Source organism: Physella acuta, unplaced genomic scaffold, assembly GCF_028476545.2.
Source record: "Physella acuta isolate Inbredline_101_S28 unplaced genomic scaffold, ASM2847654v3 ptg000555l, whole genome shotgun sequence".
NCBI lineage: Eukaryota > Metazoa > Mollusca > Gastropoda > Physidae > Physella > Physella acuta.
Genome location: NW_026732074.1, coordinates 224,638 through 247,632, shown reverse-complemented (window position 1 = coordinate 247,632; position 22,995 = coordinate 224,638). Strand labels below are relative to the sequence as shown.

The following is a 22,995-nucleotide window of genomic DNA, read 5'->3' as shown; positions in this document are numbered from 1 at the left end:
TCGTTTTTAGAAAGTTGCAATAAAATTAACTTATATTTTTCGTTTATTTTGTGTTTCTTGTTTCTACTTTGTCCGACTTTTCCCCGAGTAAAGCTAAACGAAAGTTGGTGCTGAAATGAAAGTAGATGAAGAAGCTGCACGCGCCGTTGATTGTTGATAACACGATCAGCAAGCACGTCATAAACTCGAACAGGTTTATGTAGGTCGTCGAGTACAGCTCGGGGAAGATGATTCTCACAAGCACAAAAATGATTTGTGGGATCCCAGTGGGGATGTACAGACACGCCAACATGAGAACCATCTTCACAACCCGTCTCTCCTTCCGGGATAACGGACTTCCGGTTAGATTGGATTCCTTCTCCTTGGACAGTTGTCCGAACTCTTTGGAGTTGTCACGAACTTCTGAAGACTTTTTCAGGCCTCTGTACATGAGGATAGCACAGACAAACACACATATTTGACACAGAAATGACAACGTGAATCCAAATAGGTAATCGTTGTACATGTTTAATATCTCAAAACCTTCTGAAGGGCCGAACGAGAGTATCGTAACATTGTTTTCATGGTCTGTGTAAGGCGTGATGTTTTCAGTACAAAGTAGCGGGACGTAATTTATAACCACAAACACTGTCAGAGTTGTCAAGATAATTTTAGTTGTTTTTGGCGTGGACTTTGTGTTGAAAATAAAAGGCAAAGTGACACACAGACACCGCTCGATGGAGATGAAGACTGTAATAGCCGAAGATATATCTGTGAAGATACATCGAAGGACTATAAGTATGTAGGAGATCACCTCATACCCGATGTAGGTGGGTACCTCCAATATTTTACACACGATGGCGATGGTGTAGCCCACACAAAAAACACAGGAGAAAAGTTCACTCGTGGACAGGGAGAACAGCGTGAGTTGGACTCGATCCTGCAACCCTTGGCGAGTGAACGTCACGCAGTTCACCGAGTTGCCCAGCACTCCGCATACAGATGTGAGAAACATGAAGAAAACAACGACGTTGTAGTCGAAGTAGAGCTGGACCTCGCTGGGCGATTGGTGGTCAAACGTTTTGTCATTGGTTGAATTCGTTGCCATGGTGATGTTTTTCTTCTTTATTTGTGTACTTTAGCAGTATAATTAAACGCTTAATAATATAGCACGGGTTGTTTAATAAACATTTATAGTTTATGCCTAGAGTCTGCGTATTAAACTAAATTTAATTAAACATTTTGACGGTAACAGGACAATATCTAAGACAAAATATCTGAGACAAATAACCTCCAAAAATTATCTTAGAAAAAATATTTCATGCTAGCTATCTGAAGTGCAACCTAAAGAATGAGAAGAAAATATTCTCGAGACAATTATCCCAGAGCCAAATATTATTTATTCAACTGACTCAAAAACTGTAAAATTTTTAAAGTTAGTCAAACATTACTGAGTCAGAAAAAGACAACTTTGTTTTTCTCAGTGACACTCACATGAGCCCTGATAGCTTTTCTAAGAGACACTCACATGAGCCATGATACCTTTTCTAAGAGACACTCACATGAGCCATGATACCTTTTCTAAGTGACCTTAAATGAGTCCTGATACTTGTACAACTATTTTTTTCACCGTCAAGCCTGTTTGATGACTTTTTGATGACTATGGTAACCACTATATTGTTGAAATTAATTTTACGAGGGATAAAAGATAAAAGATAAATTACCTACACACACGTCACTACTGTTAACTTAAGATACATTTTACATAAATACATTAATATAAATAAATATTTTTAATTTAAAAAAAATTAATTAGTCTGATAAACTTACTTTTAGAAGTATAAGAACGTACCAAGCCTACCATAAACTTACTTTTAGAATTGTAAGTACGTACCAAGCCTACTATAAACTAACTTTTATAATTGTAAGAACGTACCAAGCCAACTATAAACTTACTTTTTAACTTTAGAGATGTTGGATGGTTTATTCTTTCAGTACTAATTCTAAAACTATAAACAGTCTATAAATATAGACCATACACGTTGATATGTTGAAGACATAATTAGTTTAGTAAGAACAGAGACAAGTAACACCTCGATGAAATAACTCAAGCGTAAAGAAAGCGTTGTCATGCCAATGAATGTTGCGCACACCTTTATACATTTCAAACCCTTGAAGTTTTACTTCAAAAACGTGTAGAAGCCAGTAATAAAAAACGGAAATAAATTTCGTCCGCATTTGACTTGTTTTCGTTGTCACTTATTGGATACAATTTTAATTGTCAAACTTTTCGTGCTCTTAACATAAACTATTAACATTTGATCAGCACATTTTTCTAGGGTTGAAGTTCAAAGGTCGTGGACTACATAACATTGAATAAAATAAATACTCGAGAGAAAAGTTGTGTTCATAGTTTTATGGTCCAAGAAATCAAAGTCCAGTTTCTGTTACTGAGTGCATCACAGCAGGTGCCCAGTGTGGCACGGCGCTTGATTTTGTATGCCATGTCGCTTATTGACTAGCTAATCAGAGAAGTTGTTAGAAAATAATTGTACGCGATTAAAATTAGTTTGATCAGGTTTAGTGTTCTGAACTCGTCATAAAATTATTAATACGAAACAAATGTTTGATCTTAAAATTTCAGTTGAATGACACGAACTTTGAACTTAGGTTTAGAATATTAAATATATGCCCATTTTTTATTAGCTAATGTAATCCAGACAAAAATGCATTATAGCAAGGAAGCGATTAACTACTAAAGATTCAAGCATCTCTAGTAGCATTTGTGTATTTAAAGTCTCAAGTGTTTTCGTTGTGTGGTTTTTTGTTTCGTGTAATTATAATTGATGGTTGATTTAGATTTTAGATGATTAGAGGTAAGTGTTTCTTGCTCGAAGTTACTCAAAGCGTAGGCCTATTTACTTCAAATTTCCTCCAAATTCATCAATACATTAAAAATTGTAAATTAAAAATTGTAAATTAAAAATTCTGAATTAAAAATTCTAAATTAAAAATTCTAAATTAAACATTCTAAATTAAAAATTCTAAATTAAAAAGTGTAATTAATGTGCAGTAATTACTTGCTTCTAACATCAAAGACATGGGAATGCGTGGTCGAAAGTTACAGCGCACGACTGCTAACCAGTAAGTCTCGAGTTCGTGGGTTCGAATGTGTAGGTTGTCACTGAGTTCACTCAGCTCTTATGGGTACCTGACTCGGCTTGAGGAAAGTCAAGACGGCTGAACTTAATCTGATCATATATTGATATGACGAAATCGTAGTAACAGGTGAACTCTACTTCATTTGCCCAAAAGACAACCAGAGTCGAAAGGGTTCTACAATAGTGACAACACGTGTGTGTATGCAATGTAATTTTTTGCGTAGATGTAATGTAATAAATAGTATATGAGACATCAGGCCCACAAGTAGTGTTACGTCAGGCCTACATGTAGGGTTACGTCACGCCTACAGGTAGGGTGACGTCAGGCTTACAGGTTGGGTGACGTCAGGATTACAAGTAGTGTTACGTCAGGCCTACAGGTAGGGTTACGTCAGGCCTACAGGTAGGGTGACGTCAGGCCTACAGGTAGGGTGACGTCAGGCCTACAGGTAGGGCTACGTCAGGCCTACAGGTACATGACATTAGGACGACATGTACGGGTGATTTGTGATGACTCTGCCCTTCATTGGTGAAGGGCAGTGATGATGTTGATGATGTATAGCTAAAGTACAACTTTATCCTTGTATTACCGTCGGCCTGCACAACATATTGCGACCCGCTTAACGCTGGTTGCGTCATTAGATATAGAAAACAATTATCATAGACTAATTTCACGCTAAACAGTTTTAATGCTATTGAAACCATTCTTTAGATAAACGGTGAGATGTTGCTACTTTATATTTCAAGGTTTCAGTTGTAAATAAAACGAAAATTTCATAGAACAACTTCACTGGCTCCTGGGTGTTGAAGTGTTTTTTTTACCTGAGGCAGGTGTACAAACAGATACCATCCAGTTTAATTTTACCTTAGGCGTAGAACACATTGGAGCACACAGAAATATAGGCTGATGAAGTGTTTTTTACCTAAGGCAGGTGTACAAACAGATACCATCCAGTTTAATTTTACCTTAGGCGTAGAACACATTGGAGCACACAGAAATATAGGCTGATGAAGTGTTTTTTACCTAAGGCAGGTGTACAAACAGATACCATCCAGTTTAATTTTACCTTAGGCGTAGAACACATTGGAGCACACAGAAATATAGGCTGATGAAGTGTTTTTTACCTAAGGCATGTGTACAAACAGATACCATCCAGTTTAATTTTACCTTAGGCGTAGAACACATTGGAGCACACAGAAATATAGGCTGATGAAGTGTTTTTTACCTGAGGCAGGTGTACAAACAGATACCATCCAATTTAATTTTTACCGTAGGTGTAGAACACACTGGAGCACACAGAAATATAGGCTGATGAAGTTTTTATTATTGAAATTTTTGAAAAAAAAAGTCTAAAGTAGAGAAATGAAAGATACACGGGATAAATCAAACAAAATTCATAAGGCAGGGTAATGAAACAATACGGTATACATTAACCACTGCTACCTTATCCTGACCAATGTCACTTGTACACTATTGACTTTGGTCCGTAGGTGTTTTACAGTAGTTTATTATGTGACCCGTACGTAATGTGTATGTCATCTGTTTTATGTCTTAACTGATATGTGTATGTTCTGTATGATGTCGGTTCAACTATTTGAAATCTGAATGAGACCAGTAAAGATTTGTAGTATACCATGACTAAAAGAGGTCAGTACGAAGTCTGTGTGGAGGAGGGGGGGGGGGAGGGAGAGAATACGTGTGAGGTCAGCGCATAACCTGACCTGGTAAGGTCATTACATAATTTTGTGAGCTTAGTATATAATCTACTTAAGGACTGTAAAAAAACAGAATGTAGAACATAATGGGTCAGTACTAGGCTATGTGAACGTTGAACGAGGTCGTATATTTTATGTAAAAGGACTCTATGACGTTTATATGGGGGATTATCTCATAGTTATAAAATATTGTATACGGTACAATAAAAGCTCAAACATAAGTACACGTATACAACTTTTTAAAAATTTTTTGTAAATATCATTTTAAAATACGTGATCATGATATCTATTGACCCTCATTTTATGAAGTGTTAAGTGAGAACTCGAAAATAAATTGGAATGATTTATAACAACAAACATAGGCATTACGACAACTTTCATAAACACTCATCTAAACACAAACATCAGTCTAAACTTAGATCGTAGCATTTCATAAACACTCGTCTAAACATGAACATCAGTCTAAACTTAGATCGTAGCATTTCATAAACACTCGTCTAAACACGAACATCAGTCTAAACTTAGATCGTAGCATTTCATAAACACTCGTCTAAACACGAACATCAGTCTAAACTTAGATCGTAGAATTTCATAAACACTCGTCTAAACATGAACATCAGTCTAAACTTAGATCGTAAAATTTCATAAACACTCGTCTAAACATGAACATCAGTCTAAACTTAGATCGTAAAATTTCTTAAACACTCATCTAAACACGAACATCAGTCTAAACTTAGATCGTAAAATTTCATAAACACTCGTCTAAACATGAACATCAGTCTAAACTTAGATCGTAAAATTTCATAAACACTCGTCTAAACATGAACATCAGTCTAAACTTAGATCGTAAAATTTCTTAAACACTCATCTAAACACGAACATCAGTCTAAACTTAGATTGTAAAATTTCATAAACACTCGTCTAAACATGAACATCAGTCTAAACTTAGATCGTAAAATTTCATAAACACTCGTCTAAACACGAACATCAGTCTAAACTTAGATCGTAGCATTTCATAAACACTCGTCTAAACATGAACATCAGTCTAAACTTAGATCGTAAAATTTCATAAACACTCGTCTAAACACAAACATCAGTCTAAACTTAGATCGTAAAATTTCATAAACACTCGTCTAAACACGAACATCAGTCTAAACTTATACCTGCTACACGAGCAGCCCTCTTGAGTTGTGTAAACCTCTGAAATAGTCGCTAGTTTTTATAAACACAGACCAATATTCTCTGTTTGGGCTGGTTGTTCGTCAGCGTTACTGTTAAATGAATACATATTTTGTCGTGTATATTATGTGTAGGTTCCTATAGTAGTGTCATACAATTTACAGGTATATCAGCTCTGTTTTTAGTAAAGGTCACATCAAATGATTGGCTAATCAAATCATATCACAAGAAAAAGGTGGTTTATCAACAGGTCAAAATTAGTTTCAAATCAGTGTAAGAAACTTATATCATTACACGTTAAGGCCTACATTATCGTCATTAGGTGCCAGTCTAATCAACGTTCACTTCTTCTTGCCGAGCAAAGTGAGACGGAAGTTCGTGCTGAAGTTGAAGTAGATGAAAAAGCTCAAAGCTCCGTTGGCTGTGGCCACGATGATGAGTACGCATGTCATGAACTCGAACAGGTTCCTGTAGTTTACCGCATACATCTCAGGGAAGATGATTCTTACAAGCACAAAAATGATTTGTGGGATCCCAGTGGGGATGTACAGACACGCCAACATGAGAACCATCTTCACAACCCGTCTCTCCTTCCGGGATAACGGACTTCCGGTTAGCTTGGATTCCTTCTCCTTGGACAGTTGTCCGAACTCTTTGGAGTTGTCACGAACTTCTGAAGACTTTTTCAGGCCTCTGTACATGAGGATAGCACAGACAAACACACAGACTTGACACAGAAATGACAACGTGAACCCAAGGAGGTAATCGTTGTACATGTTTGATATCTGAAAATCTTCTGAAGGACCGAATGATCGGAGTGTGTTGTTATTTTCTGTATTGGTGTACGGAATTATATTCATGGTACCCAGAAGTGGAATATAGTTTATAACAACAAACGTTGTCATAACAACAAGGATAACTCTAGTCTTTGTAGGTGTCGACTTGGTGTTGAAAATAAAAGGCAAAGTGACACACAGACATCGCTCGATGGAGATGAAGACTGTAATAGCCGAAGATATATCCGCAAATATGCATCTAAAAACTATAAGTACGAATGTAATCACGTCGTAGGCAATGTCAGTCGGCACGGCAATTACGTTAAACAGAACGGCAGTGGTGAAGGCGGTGCAGAAGAAGCTGGTCAAAAACTCGCTGGCCGACAAGGCGAACAGCGTGAGGTTGACTCGATCCTGCAACCCCTGACGGATGAACGTTGCGCAGTTGACGGAGTTGCCGATGACGGCGAAGACGGAGATGAAGTACATGAAGAAGATGACGATCCGGTAGTCGAAGTACAGCTCGTGGTCCAGCTCATAGACTTCCAGAACATTGCCACTCGTGCAGTTGAACGTCATCGTTGGTTGCCTGGATGTTGTAGAGATATTCGTTGGTTACCTGGATGGTGTGGAGCTAGTCGTTGGTTGCCTGGATGGTGTGGAGCTATTCGTTGGTTGCTCCGGTGGTGTGGAGCTATTCGTTGGTTGCTCCGATGGTGTGGAGCTATTCGTTGGTTACCTGGATGGTGTGGAGCTATTCGTTGGTTACCTGGATGGTGTGGATCTATTAGTTGGTTACCTGGATGGTGTAGAGCTATTCGTTGGTTACCTGGATGGTGTAGAGATATTCGTTGGTTGCCTGGATGGTGTGGAGCTATTCGTTGGTTGCTCCGATGGTGTAGAGCTATTCGTTGGTTGCTCCGATGGTGTAGAGCTATTCGTTGGTTGCTCCGATGGTGTGGAGCTATTCGTTGGTTACCTGGATGGTGTAGAGCTATTCGATGGTGTAGAGCTATTTGTTGGTTACTCCGGTGGTATGGAGTTATTGGTTGGTTGTCCCGATGGTGTGGAGCTATTGGACGCTCTTGTCAGGAATTAGATTGTGGTGTCTTTTAGGTCAAGGCATTATAACGTTTTCTTTTGGAAATATTTTTGGAAAAAAGTTTCATTTTCGTTAAAAGCTTTAAAAAAGTATGTTCAAATGTAAATAAAAACAAATGTTTTAAGCTCTTTCAATATAAGAATATGAACTTTATTAAGTACAAGTGTTAGGTTATTTCGAATCTTATTTCTAGATGCACTAATATAGGCCTATTTGGGTAGTAAACACAAATTAAATTAACCTGATGAAAACAACAGCTTTTATATAACCCAAACTGAGTCGTTACATTTACAGTTCGTAGTTGACCCCGGCCTAACCTCTAGCCCAGTGGTTCCCAACCTTTTTCGAGTGGCGACCCCCTTTTATAAAAAGTAAGTGACCCGCGACCCCCATAGAATTAAAAATCCGAAATTAGTATGGAAATCAATAAGCACTAAAATAAGATTTTCTAGTAGACTTTCAATATGAACTACTCTTGATAACTATTTTAATAGCATGAGTAAAATTGCATACTATTCACTAAACCTTCGTGGTTAAGTTTTTAATTTTTAAAAAATTGTTAACGCCAACCTATGTCATTATAATTATCTTAATTTTGTTTTTAATCGAAGAACAGTGTTGAAAATATATTCTCGAAAAGTCAATCAATTTTACGTTTGGGTATGAATGGTGAATACTACACCAAAATTGTGTCTGCAGTTTTTCATCTTACTCGGAATCATTCTGCAAATCAAAGAATTCATCTTGTAATTCATCGGGAATGCTGGCAACATCATGGGAAGAAGAGAATGAGTAATGCGTAAATGCAGATTCTTCTTTTTTCAGCTCAGAGAAATAGCGATGCAGTTCGTTTTCAAGAGATTCTAGATGCCCAGAAATCGCTTCTTTCAAAATTTCTCAAATTTACAATATTTCCTAGATTTATTTTCTTTACCAATTTTGCAGCTTTGATAAAAATGCCCCGAGATTATCATGGAAAGTTATAATATTCGTTCATTTTCCCTGAAGCTTCAGGTTAAGCTTATCTTGATGTTCGAACACATCTGCCAGGTATGATACTCTCTCCAACCACTCTATGTCGTTTTAAGTATACTTAAAAGTCTTGTTTCCTTTGCACTTCCAAAAACAATTTGATTTCAGATTTCAATTCATAAACACAATTTACAACATTTGGTTTGACAGCCAGCGTACTGTAGTGTAGAAGAGCAGAACCTCGTGATATATATTTATGTTTTTGCTCAGTTCTTTGAAGGCTCCAGATTTTATATAATTTACGACTTATACTAGCAATGGACTCTTGATGTCGATTGGTTAGGGCAGTGGTTAGGGAGCTAAATCTTTTCTGTTTTCTGAAAGCCCGATTTTGAGCTAAGCATAGATGGCGCATCATCCGTACAAACCCCCACAGCCGTTCTAGCCCATTTTAATCATCCAGTTTCAAAAAAGGTATTTATTTTCTCCATGCTATCTTCACAAAAGAGCAACTCTTCTTTGCTATCATCCGCATGAATATAGACACAGACCAGCAACTGCGAACACGAACTCACGTCTGTTGATTTATCAACTTGAAAAGCAAACAATTTTGAAAGCTTAATTTCGATAAAAATGTGTTATTTAACATTTACGTACATGCAACGTTTGATGAGATTTTCTCCGATTGTTTTTTTTTGCTTGGCATTTTCTATCGCGACTTCATTTGATGCCTGCACTAATGCTGGTGAAAACTTCCTGTTCGATCAAGTCTCTGGCGTTTGCAACTAGCTTCTTATCTACGAAAGAACTCCATATATTTTTAGGTGTGTTCCGAATGACTCGTCTCAAATGGTGTTTTAGTTTTGAAGATTTCATAGATTCGTGACTGAGAACAACTTTGTGCAGTGCGCTTTGTTTCTTCTCTATTACATTTCCAGTTATGTTAATGAAGCCGAATTTCAAAAATTCTTCTAAATATTTATGTTTTGTTTCAAATTACTAAGGTTTAGTATAACCGTTGGCGACCCCCCAGAAAGACCTTCGCGACCCCCAAGGGGGTCGCGACCCCCAGGTTGGGAACCCGTGCTCTAGCCTAACCACTAGCCTAACAACCTAACCTGTCCAGTATCTAACCATTCAACATCTTGTTCCTACACTATTGATGCCCGAAAAATACCTGTTGCAATAATACCGTGTCTCCGGACACCACCTAACACAAGCACATTCTATCTGACACCACCTAACACAAACACATTCTATTTGGACCCAATCACAAAAGTTGGCCCTAGACACACAACTTATTCTATGTACACCGTGTCTGCACGCAAATTATTCTATGTACACGGTGTCTAAGTACACGGTGTCTGCACGCCAATTATTCTATGTGCACCGTATCTAGGTACACCGTGTCTACACGCCAATTATAAATATCAGGTGTTTGAATAACTATCATAAATGTTCTGTTTAGCACATTTGCTAGCACAAACAAGAATTGTCTGTTTTGAACACTTTGAGAGTTTTTATTTATATGTCTTCAATTTTTTATCAGAAACCGCACGTCATTGCATACAACAAAGTTATGAAAATAACATACACCTTCAATGTAGGAGTGTTTTCAAGACTTAAAAAAAAGAGTAATACAAATTTTAATAAGCCAACGGTACTTCTATGTTATTAAATTGACTATTGTAATGGAGAAAATAAACTATATATGTATAAAAGTTTTTTTAAGGGGAAATAATTGCAAAGGATCAACAGGGATAGAACTTATTGTTCATGAAGTACTACCAAGTATACTTTGAGTACATTGGCTCTCATTAATTTAGAATGTCACTAACAAGTCAAGAAGTTCTAAAACCATTATCATTCTTCGTTATTTTAAAATGTATGGATCTAACATCGTTTTATTTTTTCAGAGCTGGGCTGATTTGTTTCGCTGTTTTCTTTTCAAAGTACAAATGAACTTAAACTCATCAGCGATTAGGTCTCAACAGCTTTCAGTGATTTAGAGTAGTGATCTTGTGGGTACAATTTAGTTTTCTGTCCCTCAAACACTCCAGATTGAAATGCTTTAGCGCTATTCTTGATTGTTATAAGTAGGGTCATGCAGTAAACAACAAATCTTTGTTTAACTTTTAAATTTCACAAACTTTGAGCTTTTTTTAAAAACCAAAAACTGATTCATCAAGTCACTAAAGAAATCTAATCAATATTTTTTTGTGGCGATGAACTTCTACACGAGTGAATTGAACCTACCCTTGACCTCGCGAGCAATAATCTGAAGATGAATTTAACGACGGGATGAGAGGGTGTGCTCGATTACCGGGTAGCTGAGTAGGCGGAGGTTCGATTACCTGTCTGAAAAGAGCATTTATCGGGTTCGATTACCGGTAGGAAGCCTGGCTATAAATAGCCGACAAAGAATGTGCCCGTTTCAACATTTAATAAAAATTTACGTTAGATTGTAAATTTGTAGATTTGTAAATTGTATTCGTTCTGCATTAATGAGGTAGAATGATTAAACATTTTGTCATTTAACAGAATAGTTTTTGTTAAACGTTCTTCCTGCTGAATTTCACGTTAGGTTTTTTTTTTTTTTTATTTACTTGTCTGTTGTCTTGTTTATAACTGCATCTGTTTATTAGGTCGAAATAATTAGAATAAAATTAACATGCTAGAAATAATTGTTTGTTCATCAACACACATCAATTCACATTTCCTCTAATTGGAGACGTTCACTTTCTCAAAAGCTCTAAGTAAAAAGAGGTTCACTCTCTCGATAGCTCGATAGGTAGAGGGGAATTACATTTCTTCTAGCTCCGGCACGCTATTTAAGCTATATAAAAATATAAGTTTTATAGGTCTATATATATATATATATATATATATATATATATATATATATATATATATATATATATATATATATATGTGTGTGTGTGTGTGTGTGTGTGTGTGTGTGTGTGTGTGTTTGTACAGTGTTGGGGTGTGCGAGTGTGGTATGTATAGGAGTCTGAATAATATGTTTTTATGTGCTGTAGGTCTATGTATGTGCGTGTTTATGTGTATGTTATCTCTTGAAACAGTTTTTACAATAAATCCCCAGATTAAAGCGCCTGTCGTACCCGACCACTCAATGTTAAAGAACATCTAGACATGGAGTTTGATCAGGAAAATGTCGCAGCTGATGAAGACATGTGTGCGCATGTCCCTACGTTAGTCGGAGGAAACAGCCGTTTTCTCTCGAGCGTACAAACAACGTTCAAGACGTCTTTGATCTCAACCAGTTACTTCCTCACCCCTCCCCGGTACAACAACCACGACCGTACAAGAACGGCTCACCCACGTTCACGTCACGCCGTCCACCCACCTACGGAAACACGTCACCTGTCATGAAATGTCACCTATCCTGAAATATCACCTATCATGAAATATCACCTATCATGAAATGCTACCTGTCATGACACGTCCTTGTCATAAAATGTCACCTGTCATGAAATTTCACCTATCATGAAATGTCACCTATCATGAAATATCACCTATCATGAAATAATGAAATATCACCTATCATGAAATGTCACTTATCATGAAATGTCACCGAGCATGAAATGTCACCGAGCATGAAATGTCATCGAGCATGAAATGTCACCTGTCATGACACGTCACCTGTCATGTCGGTGCATTGGTATTACCAAACAACATCCTCTACTCATACAATGTTACCATGACAACGGAGATCGTGTCTTAATTCTGGTCTTCGTAACGAACAGCTCATAAAGGGCAATAATCCGTGTAAATATTAATGTTATATGGTAATTACGGGCAGAACAAAACAAACTTTGCATTCGAGTTTCGTGTGTAGTTTGTTGACGTGTGTAGTTTGTCGACTTGTGCCACTAGCTATACATTCGTGTGTAGTTTGTTTCACAAGACATACATTCGAGTGTTAACTTGTCTCACTAGATATACATCCGTGTGTTAGTGTGTCTACCATGATGTCGAGAAACTAAGCGTTTTTTAACTGTTGGTTTTAATATATTTGTTACAAAGGTCACAATTTGAATAAGTGGGTATTCTATGTTTTGCCATGTTCAACTGAAACAAGAAGTTGCCAATTAGTTTGTAACTTATTATAATTAACCTGAGATATTGTGATAAAATGTACTGTTTTTGGGTTAATAATAGAAGTGCTACTGGTATACATAAAAAAAAGCTGCTATTGATATACTAGCACTGACGCTAACTACAATACTTATTAATGCAGTATTTTTATACCATCGTAACTTTACTGACTGACTATTTAAAATTCTTATAGGAACTGTTGGTTTTTTCCCAGGGTAAACCGAACGAGCCGACATATTTAATGCTTATCTAGAATCAACCGCCGGCTATAGTCTATAGTTGTCTAAACTATTCGTTACGATTAAACCAAACTCGGATTTAATTAAACTATATATCTTTTTAAATCATTGACGCTTCACATTATAACCAGAAGCTATAATTTTTAAAAAAGTAAATGACTTTGACCACAAACGCTAACAACCTAGTACATTGTTCTACTAAATTATTTTGTCTTTAACACACATATTTAATGTACTTACATATAAGCCTACATATTCTATATAGGACTACATTTTTTTATAATATATTTTTAACAAATTTATTAATTTATACTTTCGTGTTTCTAGGAGAAGGAGAAGCATAAATTTTAACTCTCTTTGATTGAGAACAAAAATAAACAAATAGGTAGATCTAATACACCTTTTGTACTTTATTTATAATGACTGGGTGAAAATCTTTTGAATTAACTTCACAAATTTTTAGAGACGACATCAGTCTCGTCCGGGTAGAAATCTTGTGATGATAGCTTTGTGTGCACGATGTCAAGTATTAACTACAAGTTGTGTGGTGGAACCAATCATTTTCTATCGATCAGGTCATGTAAATTATACGCTAAAGAACTTCATAAAACTAATTGGGTATTTCTACTTTGATAAATAAAATAAAAAAATGTTGAGAAATTAAAATGTTTGAAAACTGTCTTTAAGTAGTTCAACATAAAAGCATAGATTAAAGATTTGGTATGTAATTAGTAAAAACACAATCAAATACTTACAAAATATTATTTTATTAATAAATTACATACACAATCTTCTAAAAATCATATTTTAAAAATATTTAAATACCTATCTATTAAAACATTTGATTACAATCTCAAAATGTAACAAAGAAAAGAAATAGATAAATGTAAGTTACACAGTTGATCTTTAAATAACAACAATTACACCTATTACGTATATAACTTTTTAAAAATTGTAACTGAAGCATTGATTTTATTAGAGTATTATAATTTGCTTTATTCACAACACACAATTAGTTATACGAATAATAATGGGTTTTTCCACTTGATTCTAAGCTAACGTTAACTTTACTAAATATGGGTTTGGTTTTCCTTGTATTTTCTTTAAAATCACAGCTACCCACCTACGTAAAAATACATTCTAAAAGTAAACAAAATCCTAATTACATTTCTAAAATTTTACCCACAGTCTCGCTTAAAACCCAAACTATACAGTTACTTGTGAATATGCATTACAATTTTAAGGTGCGCTTCTAAAATCAAGATTCAGTGTTGATTCTGGATGTATGAAAAGAATTCAAAGAATATGTGTTTATAGTGTTTATTGTTGCCATAACAACTCCTGATGTTATATAACCAAACGTCTACTAGATCTACAATGTGTTACCACGAAGTATCTACCTCACGCGTATAAACTTTGTTTAACATAACCTCAGTGTTGTTCCTTGTCCAAAACATTTGCTTTGTGTTAAATGGAAATGTATTCTCATGTCCCGTCCCTTCAGCGTGTTTGCTTGTACAATGTAACCACGAGATATCTCACAATTGATTGGTATTTTATCGTGTATCTAAACTTCGAATTTTCTCATGTATGTGAGGTGTCAGTTTTCAATGAGGTAACGAGCTTTAGTGAGGTAGTCAGTGAGGTATATACAATCTCTATACTGCCGAAAGGTGTGTATAAAACGAAACACTGTATTTGGCTGCTAAATCAACAGCCACAAAGTTAAACACTTTTCACATAACTATCAAAGCTTTAAAATATGTTAAATATGTAATCAAATCATCATAAGAATCTCGTAGCCCATGTTTAAAATATGCACATACTTATATGATGTTTGTTTTACACTAAAATTTAAAGATTCTGCTTCTGAAACCTGTGTTATTTACAGTATAACGATTATGTAAAAGCTTTAAAATCACATTGTTCTTGTTATTTCATCCGATAATTGTAATATATAACGTGAGATATATATATATATATATATATATATATATATATATATATATATATATATATATATATATATATACATATATATATATATATATATATATACATATATATATATATATATATATATACATATATATATATATATATATATATATATATATATATATATATATATATATATATATATATACAATTACATCAACAGTGATCTGTATTTATATGCAAGCTGTTTTAGACTATTATTATGTTAAATGTTTATTTTAAATACGTGATGTTAACAAGAGCAATCAGTAAGTATTTGTCAGCGAAGCGAATTTTGGTTTCGTTTAAGTGATTTTAAGACATTTTTACTTTTTAAAATTCCTTTTTTTTTTAGCAAAAATAACTCGCATATATGTGGGAAATATTGACAACGAGTCGACCCGCGGCGTATCATACGCCGCTATATAGTTGTTTTATTTTCTAATTTTCAGTAATTCATAATTTGTAAATTCGACAGTACCAATGCTGCCACTGAAAATATTTGCTTCAAAACACTATCAGTAGCTCGTTAAGGACGATACCCCCCCTTCCTTTACCCAACCCCTATACCCCCCCCCCCCCCGTGAAAGCAAACTCATCTTAGTACCTCCCCTAAGTTTAAAATCGTTTCAAACTACATTATCTGCCCCTAATAGCCGCCATTAAACCCGGCTCTACGGTTGTAAACATTTAGCGTGAACCACAGCTCACCAGACTGTTTTCTATGGTCTCCAAGAAGAGAATTATATATATAGATGTTATAAATGGCGAGTTCATTTAGCTTTTGGTTAACTTAATCGGACATGTAAATTGTTTTATGAAAATGTTAGCAAGAAAATGATTGCAAAAGTTAATAAAATATATCTCATAAAATGGTTTACTCTTTATATTTCCGTATTAGTATAATACACATTTACGCGTACATGTATGTTTATATGTATGTGTCAATATGAAAATATTGAGTAATCTTATTGTCTTGTTCTGAGACTTCCTTTTGACTCTATTTAGGGGAAGATGTTTCTAAATATTGTGATTAATGTAACGGTACGTTCTGATTAGTTTTAACAAAATCAATACCATTAGGCCAGAAACTTAAGACAGGTGGATCTTTTCAGAGAGTTTCCGGTGACCGGATATTTGTTCACACGTAGAAAGTTCCGTCAATTAAAAGCTCAACTGTGTACTGAAAAGTTGTTTTGTTTAAGTGTGTTCCTGTGTTTCGATTTATTTCCCCTGTAAAATGTAAGTGAAAATTATTGATTAGTTTTTTTTGTACATAAATTATTTTTTTCCTTAATAGTTAAAGTTTTTAAAACATAAATCTTCCTTTAATAATGCTTTTTAATGCATTAAAATATCTCCTTACTTATCAATCGTGTGTCACAGGTTCGTCACAGCTCTGTTTGCTTTAACACACGACTTTACATGTGAAACATTTCAAATAACACCTCGAGCTATGGTGGAAATAGAACGATTTTACATTTTTCTCAAAATTTATCTCACAATGTATCTCACAATTTATCTCACAATTTATCTCACAATTTATCTCACAATTTATCTCACAATTTATCTCACATTTGCTTAGGTTTTCTGAATCTCAAAGTTGCTTTTGTTGTACAAAATGAAGAGTACAATGTTTCGTGCAAATCTTAAGTCGAAATTCGACAAAACCATCACAGCGTCAAAAAGTAAACACAATATAGATGCATTTTTTTTTATACCCAAGCTTTGTGTTTTAGTTGGCTGGTCGTGTCGCTTGCACATCTGACCCGAAGCTTGAAAGGCGAGGGGAATGAGGGCAGCCTGGAGTGGTGGACAGTGGTACCATCCAGCGTTGTAAACTGGAGACGTTGGTATAAGATCATGTCTAACATAGTTATATCGTCTACAACGTCTGTGTTTACCGTAGTTTTCTGGTACTTCCAACACTTGAAATATCTTACTGGCTGCCAGTCTAGCTCTGTACAGGTTCAGCTGACTCGAAGGCTACCTCACACGTGTAGTCGCGACCTCTGACCCCTAGATTTACACAGTGCCAAGCCTCTGTGACCATACCTGGAAGATTCCAGTCTCCTGTATAACGTACGTTCAATTATCGAGACTGAGAGTGCATGTCCCGATCACGTGACTCCAGCAGGATGTCAAATCATTGAATGTTCGTAAGAACGACTTGTCTACAACGCTACAAACAGGTGTGTGTTCTTCTGTTTTCTCTTATTTAAAAAGTTAACGGACAAGCAGTTCTGATATATTCTCAGTGTTTAGAATATTTAACGAAGGACCTATCCCGATACGACCTTTATGAATATGCTTAGCGCCACATTTACCACACACTGCTTATCGTGGTAAGGGCAGTAACGCCAGCCTATAACTGCTAGCCACATAAAATCAGCTTCAAAATGCAATTGTTTTCTTGTTTGTTGGTAGTAGAAATGTTCTATCATAATTGATTATTGCTTTTTTTCTATTTCATTTTTAAATATGCTATTTTCAAACAGTATATGAAAAAAAATCACTTTCCTGATAAATAGTAGCCAAAATAGTCGGTTACTTCTCCTTAGCAAGCGACCAAAGTAGACGGTCATCTCCCCTTAATAAAACAGCCAAAATAGACGCTCCTTTCATCGTTAGCTAGCAGCCAGAAGAGACGATACGTTGCTTTACTTTTTGACCGGCTGACTCCTCCGACACAGGAATAAGAATGTCTGCCTGTAGCTCGAGCTAAAGTTGTAGTAGATGAAGATGGAGAGAGAACCGTTGGCTGTTACTAAAAATAGGATAGCGGTAGCACTGGGATGAAACCAGCCATCCGGAACGTACCCAAAGGTAAACACGAACAGGATCTGCGGGACACCTGTTGGCAGGTAAGTAATGGCCAACATCATCACAAGCTTCACAACACGTTTTTCTTTTTTGGTCAGGCCTGGTGACTTGTCCCTGGCCAGTTTGCCGGTTTGGCTTTCTGAGACTTGAAACTCTCGCGTGTGGTCCCTGATCTCCGTGGACTTGCGCAGTCCCCGGTACATGAGCACAGCACACACGAAAATACACACCTGACACACGATGGCCAGCACGACACCAAACATGTAACTATTTATAGCGCACATTATCGAAAAAGGATCGGGATACTCCGCTGTTAAAACCGTACCATTTCTTTCCGGGAAAATCCGGTAAACGTATTTCATGGAACCCAGAAACGGTAAATAGTTTATGACGACGAAACTTATGATAAAATAAACAACGAATCTCGTCTTTTTGAAGGTACAGCTGGCATTGAAGGAGAACGGTATGACAACACACAAGCAACGCTCGATGGTGATGAAGAGGATTAGACCAGACGAGACGTCTGCGAAAAGGCAACGTGTCCAGAAGAAGAAGGTCAGGATGGACACCCAGTTGACGTCATCGCTGGGCGGGTAGATGCAGGTGTAGTAGGATGTTGTCGTGGCCAGGCAGGTGATGGCCTGGAGGCAGTCGCTGGTGGAGAGGAAGAAGAGCGAGAAGTTGACCCGCTCGTGGAGGCCGTGGAGGACGAAGATGGTCATGTTGAGCAGGTTGGCGAGGGTGCAGAACACGGCCAACACGCAGCTGGTCAGGAGAAGCGTCCAGAAGAAATAAAAGCAGGCTGGGTCGTCGATGTCGTAGATGGGTAGGTTGTAGGTGCGGGTCGAGTTGTGGGACACCATCTTAACCTGATGGTAAACGCGAGTTTCAATTATATTTTTCTACTAAGCTATTCTTGTGTATGTAACTAAAGAAGAGTTCGCTACGCTACTTCTATCGTCTAGTGTAAAGTTTAAATCCAATAAAGCATAGAATTTCTATTTTGAACATATAGAAAACTATTTGTTCAAACTGCACATGGTAGAGAAGCACACCATTAAAAAACTTTCCCATTCCTCTGTAAAACAAGATTTCAGACTATGCAACTCGTTTTTCTTAAATGCTTAAATTGGGTAGAGTAGTTGTTTTTTTTAGCATGTTCATTTATAATCTTAAAGAAGGGATCATCAAAGATTCTGTTTATCTAATTACATGTAGGTGTTTTGCTGTGATTAACCTAGCGAGAGTAACTATGACGATGTTGTTTTGGTTATTCTAAAATAGAATAAAACTAAAGCCAATCGTGTTGTAGAAAATATGTGTGCTTTAATAGATTGATAAACAATACAACAGCTAACCTTTTGACCTTTAGTGTGCAGTGTTTTTGTTAGCTTATTATACAAAACAGTACAATGGTTTTTTTGTGAGGTTATTACACATAAAAAATACACTGCTTATTTATTAAGTCATAACACTTGACATTACTCATGAAAACAAATGTCAAACATAAGTAAAATCTTCATCTAAAATGATTAATTTTAATTAAATTGAATTAAAGGATTTTATGGCTACCATAAAATCCCATGCCAAGCTTATACCAGATACTTAAAACTAAAACTCTCGATATTAGACTGTAAATACCGATATTGTATGGGACATCCTTGTAACAAAAATTAAAAGCTAATTCTATTTTTTTCATGTCTTCTAGGTTAGTCATCCCATGACGTCACAAGATCGATGACACATCGTTGTAAATGATGAATGAGTTCATCGACCATGAGCAAGCCATCCCTTGTCGTCGGATTTAATGTGGAATCAATGTCCCCGGCTTGTTTCTTAAAGAATCATTAGCATCATCCTTCGTTATTTACTACCTTTGTTCCGCTGTGCTTAAGCTTAATAAAACACTAAACAGGTCTCGTCATTCCAGATTATATAATTCTTTAAAAATATAATAAAAATAAATTTGAATTAAAAGAATTAAGTTCAAGCCCCTACTGAAACTGTATTTCTAGTTGATTTTTTCTCTATAAAATAACAAATCTTCCAGTGTATTGTTGAATTTAAGTATGTTAAAACTCGTTGAAAACATTCAAATTTTTTGCTTTTGCTGACGGTAATTCAACAACAACAAGCTAGGCCGAGATACACAAAGTTTATCTGAATTTTTTATGTTATAAAGTTCACAAACAAAGTGCAGCTTAGACATAATCAAAAGGAGCTTAAGCCGAGTGTAACATTACGTTTGAATAAATTATCATTATAATCAAGGAACAGAATATAAATACTGAGATTTTAATGTTTACTATTTACATGGGATAGTCATCTCTAGTGGTTCTAGTGGAAAGAAATCGCCACAACACATAGATCTAATTTTAAATTTGTCTCCCAAGAATTGTCGTACCGTGTGCTGTGACTCGCTGGAAAGATACTGAGTGCTTGTGCTCTTGTTGATGTGTCCGACACTCAAAGGGTCGACACACCAACTCCGCTAACAGTAAGACACACCAACTCCGCTAACACTATCTCACAAACAAACAACATTTCTGCTATGACCCTACGAAAAAATGTTTCTCGCATTAAAGGCACAAGATGAACACATTTTAATACAGCCAAAACTAAAACTTCTCAATTAAAATATGCATGGAGTTATAAGCTTATAATCGTCTATCTGTGACAAAAACAGATGTCTCTAGAGGCATATCTTACTTAGATAGTACCTGACCGCATGGAATAATGGGAACACTCGGATACAGGTAAAACAACTCACGTCCACGTTTCTATAGATGCCAATAGGATCATTATTTTCATACCTTAGCTATAACGCAAATCATTTTTCGATTTAATAATTTGTACTATGGGAAAATGTGTGGCACGATAGAATCAAGAGGACTAAGATGTTTTGTCTGAAATATTTTCTCCATAAAATCTTTTGTCCTGATATATTTTGTTATGATATATATTGTCCGCGAGATCTTTCGACATGATATATTTTATTCTGTGCTTGGGATATCGTTTCTATGATATTTTTCTAACAAAATTTATCCTGAGATCATTTGTCATGGAACCGAAAAAAAAAACACTTTTTGTAGAATCAATCCCAATCTGTTTTTAACCTAATGAAAGTAAATAGAATTCTCTATAATTACTTGTGTTTTTCATTGAAGTTTCTACACCAAAACGTCGAGCGGAATTTGGAATTAAAGGAGTAGTAAATTAAAAACGAAAGCATCGAATGGTTTATCCCGAAAAATGCCAAAAAACTTGCTAGCATGGAGTACAAAAAGTCGACAGCGCTAACGGCAATCAAACTTGGGATGCCGAAGCCGATCGCGATAAAAATAACTTGTGGGACCCCCGTAAACAAATACATGCAGGCCAAGATTAAAACCATCTTGATTATCCGCTTCTCTCGCTTAGGAAGTCCGGCAGTTTTCGCACTTTTGGCTTCGGAAAATTTCGTGGCTTGCCCGCGGAATTCCGAAGATGTCCGGAGACCTCGGTACATCAACACGGCGCACACGAAGACACAGCTCTGGCAGACGATGGCTAGACTGATGCCGAACATGAAGTCGTTGTACAAACACATCATCGCGTAAAGCTCAGTTGATTCAAATACAAATATCGTTGCGTTGTTTTCAGGGTTGCGTATTGGTGCTATTCGCATTGTACCGAATAATGGTGCGTAGTTCAAGACAACGAACACTAAAAGCGCTATTAGAACTACCCTGGCTTTAGTAGTACTGCAAATTATGTTGACTTTAAATGGTTGGGTCAGACACAGACATCTCTCTATAGATATAAACAGAATCAAAGCAGAAGAAATATCTGCGAAAAAGCAACGAATCCATACTGTAATGATCAACATAGTATCTGCGTCAAAGACATTGTTTCCCGGCCAGAGTTTTTCTATGTAAGTTATAGAATAGATCAGACAACTGACCGAGTTGAAGAAATCACTGACCGACAGACAGTACAAGGTCAGGTTGACCCTCTCCTGCAGACCAAGACGGATGAACACGACCTGGTTTATGACGTTGCTGACCACTCCAAAAAATGCCAGACCTGAGACTAGCACCAGACTAAAGCACAGATGGTAGTAAAACTCCGTGATGCCCCAAGACTCGGTTTTGTTAAATCCTTCCATCACTAATTGTTAAACCTGAATCACCGAGTTTTAATTTAATTAATTTTTTAACTTCCTTCAGCCTAAGTGTAATAGCACTGGTCTTTAGACAGTGATTTAAAGTCTGTTTAAACTTATAGTCATAATATAAAAAAACAACGTAGTTGTAACTTAAACAAAACGAAACAAAATATAGCCTCGTGTCAAATAGTCACAATAACACTTTTCCTTGCTTAAATATGTTTACTCTATTGATATTTGTAGAGTTTTATATTTTAAAAAAAATTAAATACTCTTTAGGCACCATACTGTTTACAACCTTTATAAAATAAAACTGATGTTAACGTTTATAAACTTCTCCGTGTCTTTTGTGTATATAATATTTTTTAAGAAAAAAATGAATCGGTTTATAATACGTATCACACCATGCGTAATTTTTAAAAATATAGCAATAAATCCTATTCAAATAAAAAAATCTTTACAACAGATTTATGTCACAAATTTAAACTAAATAAAACCACCAGGAGCTTAACGTGACAACTTGTCGATTGTCTCCAACTGTGAGCTACAATATGTCAACAAATGTTAGCAGGATGGGGGGTCTGTTGTTGGGTCGTTAAACACGGCTAGAGACTTGTAGGAACGTCGTCAATTTTTCCGTTAACCGCACTTTTATTACATAATCTTTTTCCAGGCTGGAAGAGATTTGATAATGGATAATTAAACCTATCAGTGGGTGGTGAGAATTTATAGTCGTGCAATATTTTGCTACTATTTTCCTCATTATTTTAATATAATTTAGATATTAAATGAAGCGGCTGTG

The 22,995-nt window shown here is 36.0% G+C and overlaps 3 protein-coding genes across 3 annotated transcripts; all 3 read right to left on the bottom strand.

Moving 5' to 3' along the window:
- Positions 1-43: 43 nt before the first annotated feature.
- Positions 44-1,087, bottom strand: LOC131946354 (uncharacterized). Its single transcript, XM_059307059.1, has one exon. The coding sequence runs from the start codon at positions 1,085-1,087 to the stop codon at positions 44-46; it is 1,044 nt and encodes a 347-aa protein (XP_059163042.1).
- A 5,289-nt stretch (positions 1,088-6,376) lies between these two features.
- On the bottom strand, positions 6,377-7,390 carry LOC131946353 (uncharacterized). Its single transcript, XM_059307058.1, has one exon. It carries the CDS (start codon positions 7,388-7,390, stop codon positions 6,377-6,379), a length of 1,014 nt encoding a protein of 337 aa, XP_059163041.1.
- A 10,493-nt stretch (positions 7,391-17,883) lies between these two features.
- LOC131946351 (uncharacterized) lies at positions 17,884-22,193 on the bottom strand. Its single transcript, XM_059307057.1, has 2 exons — positions 21,990-22,193; positions 17,884-18,915 (listed from the first exon to the last, which is right to left on the bottom strand). Exons 1-2 carry the CDS (start codon positions 22,191-22,193, stop codon positions 17,884-17,886), a joined length of 1,236 nt encoding a protein of 411 aa, XP_059163040.1.
- Positions 22,194-22,995: the final 802 nt, after the last annotated feature.

Excerpts from the sequence above, each read along its gene's own strand:
- LOC131946354 (XM_059307059.1), bottom strand. The coding sequence starts at position 1,087 with ATGGCAACGAATTCAACCAATGACAAAACGTTTGACCACCAATCGCCC.
- LOC131946353 (XM_059307058.1), bottom strand. The coding sequence starts at position 7,390 with ATGACGTTCAACTGCACGAGTGGCAATGTTCTGGAAGTCTATGAGCTG.
- LOC131946351 (XM_059307057.1), bottom strand. The coding sequence starts at position 22,193 with ATGGAAGGATTTAACAAAACCGAGTCTTGGGGCATCACGGAGTTTTAC. Across the intron at positions 18,916-21,989 it reads TCAGTGATTTCTTCAACTCG|GTTAAGATGGTGTCCCACAA; the intron begins GTCAGTTGTCTG and ends GTTTACCATCAG.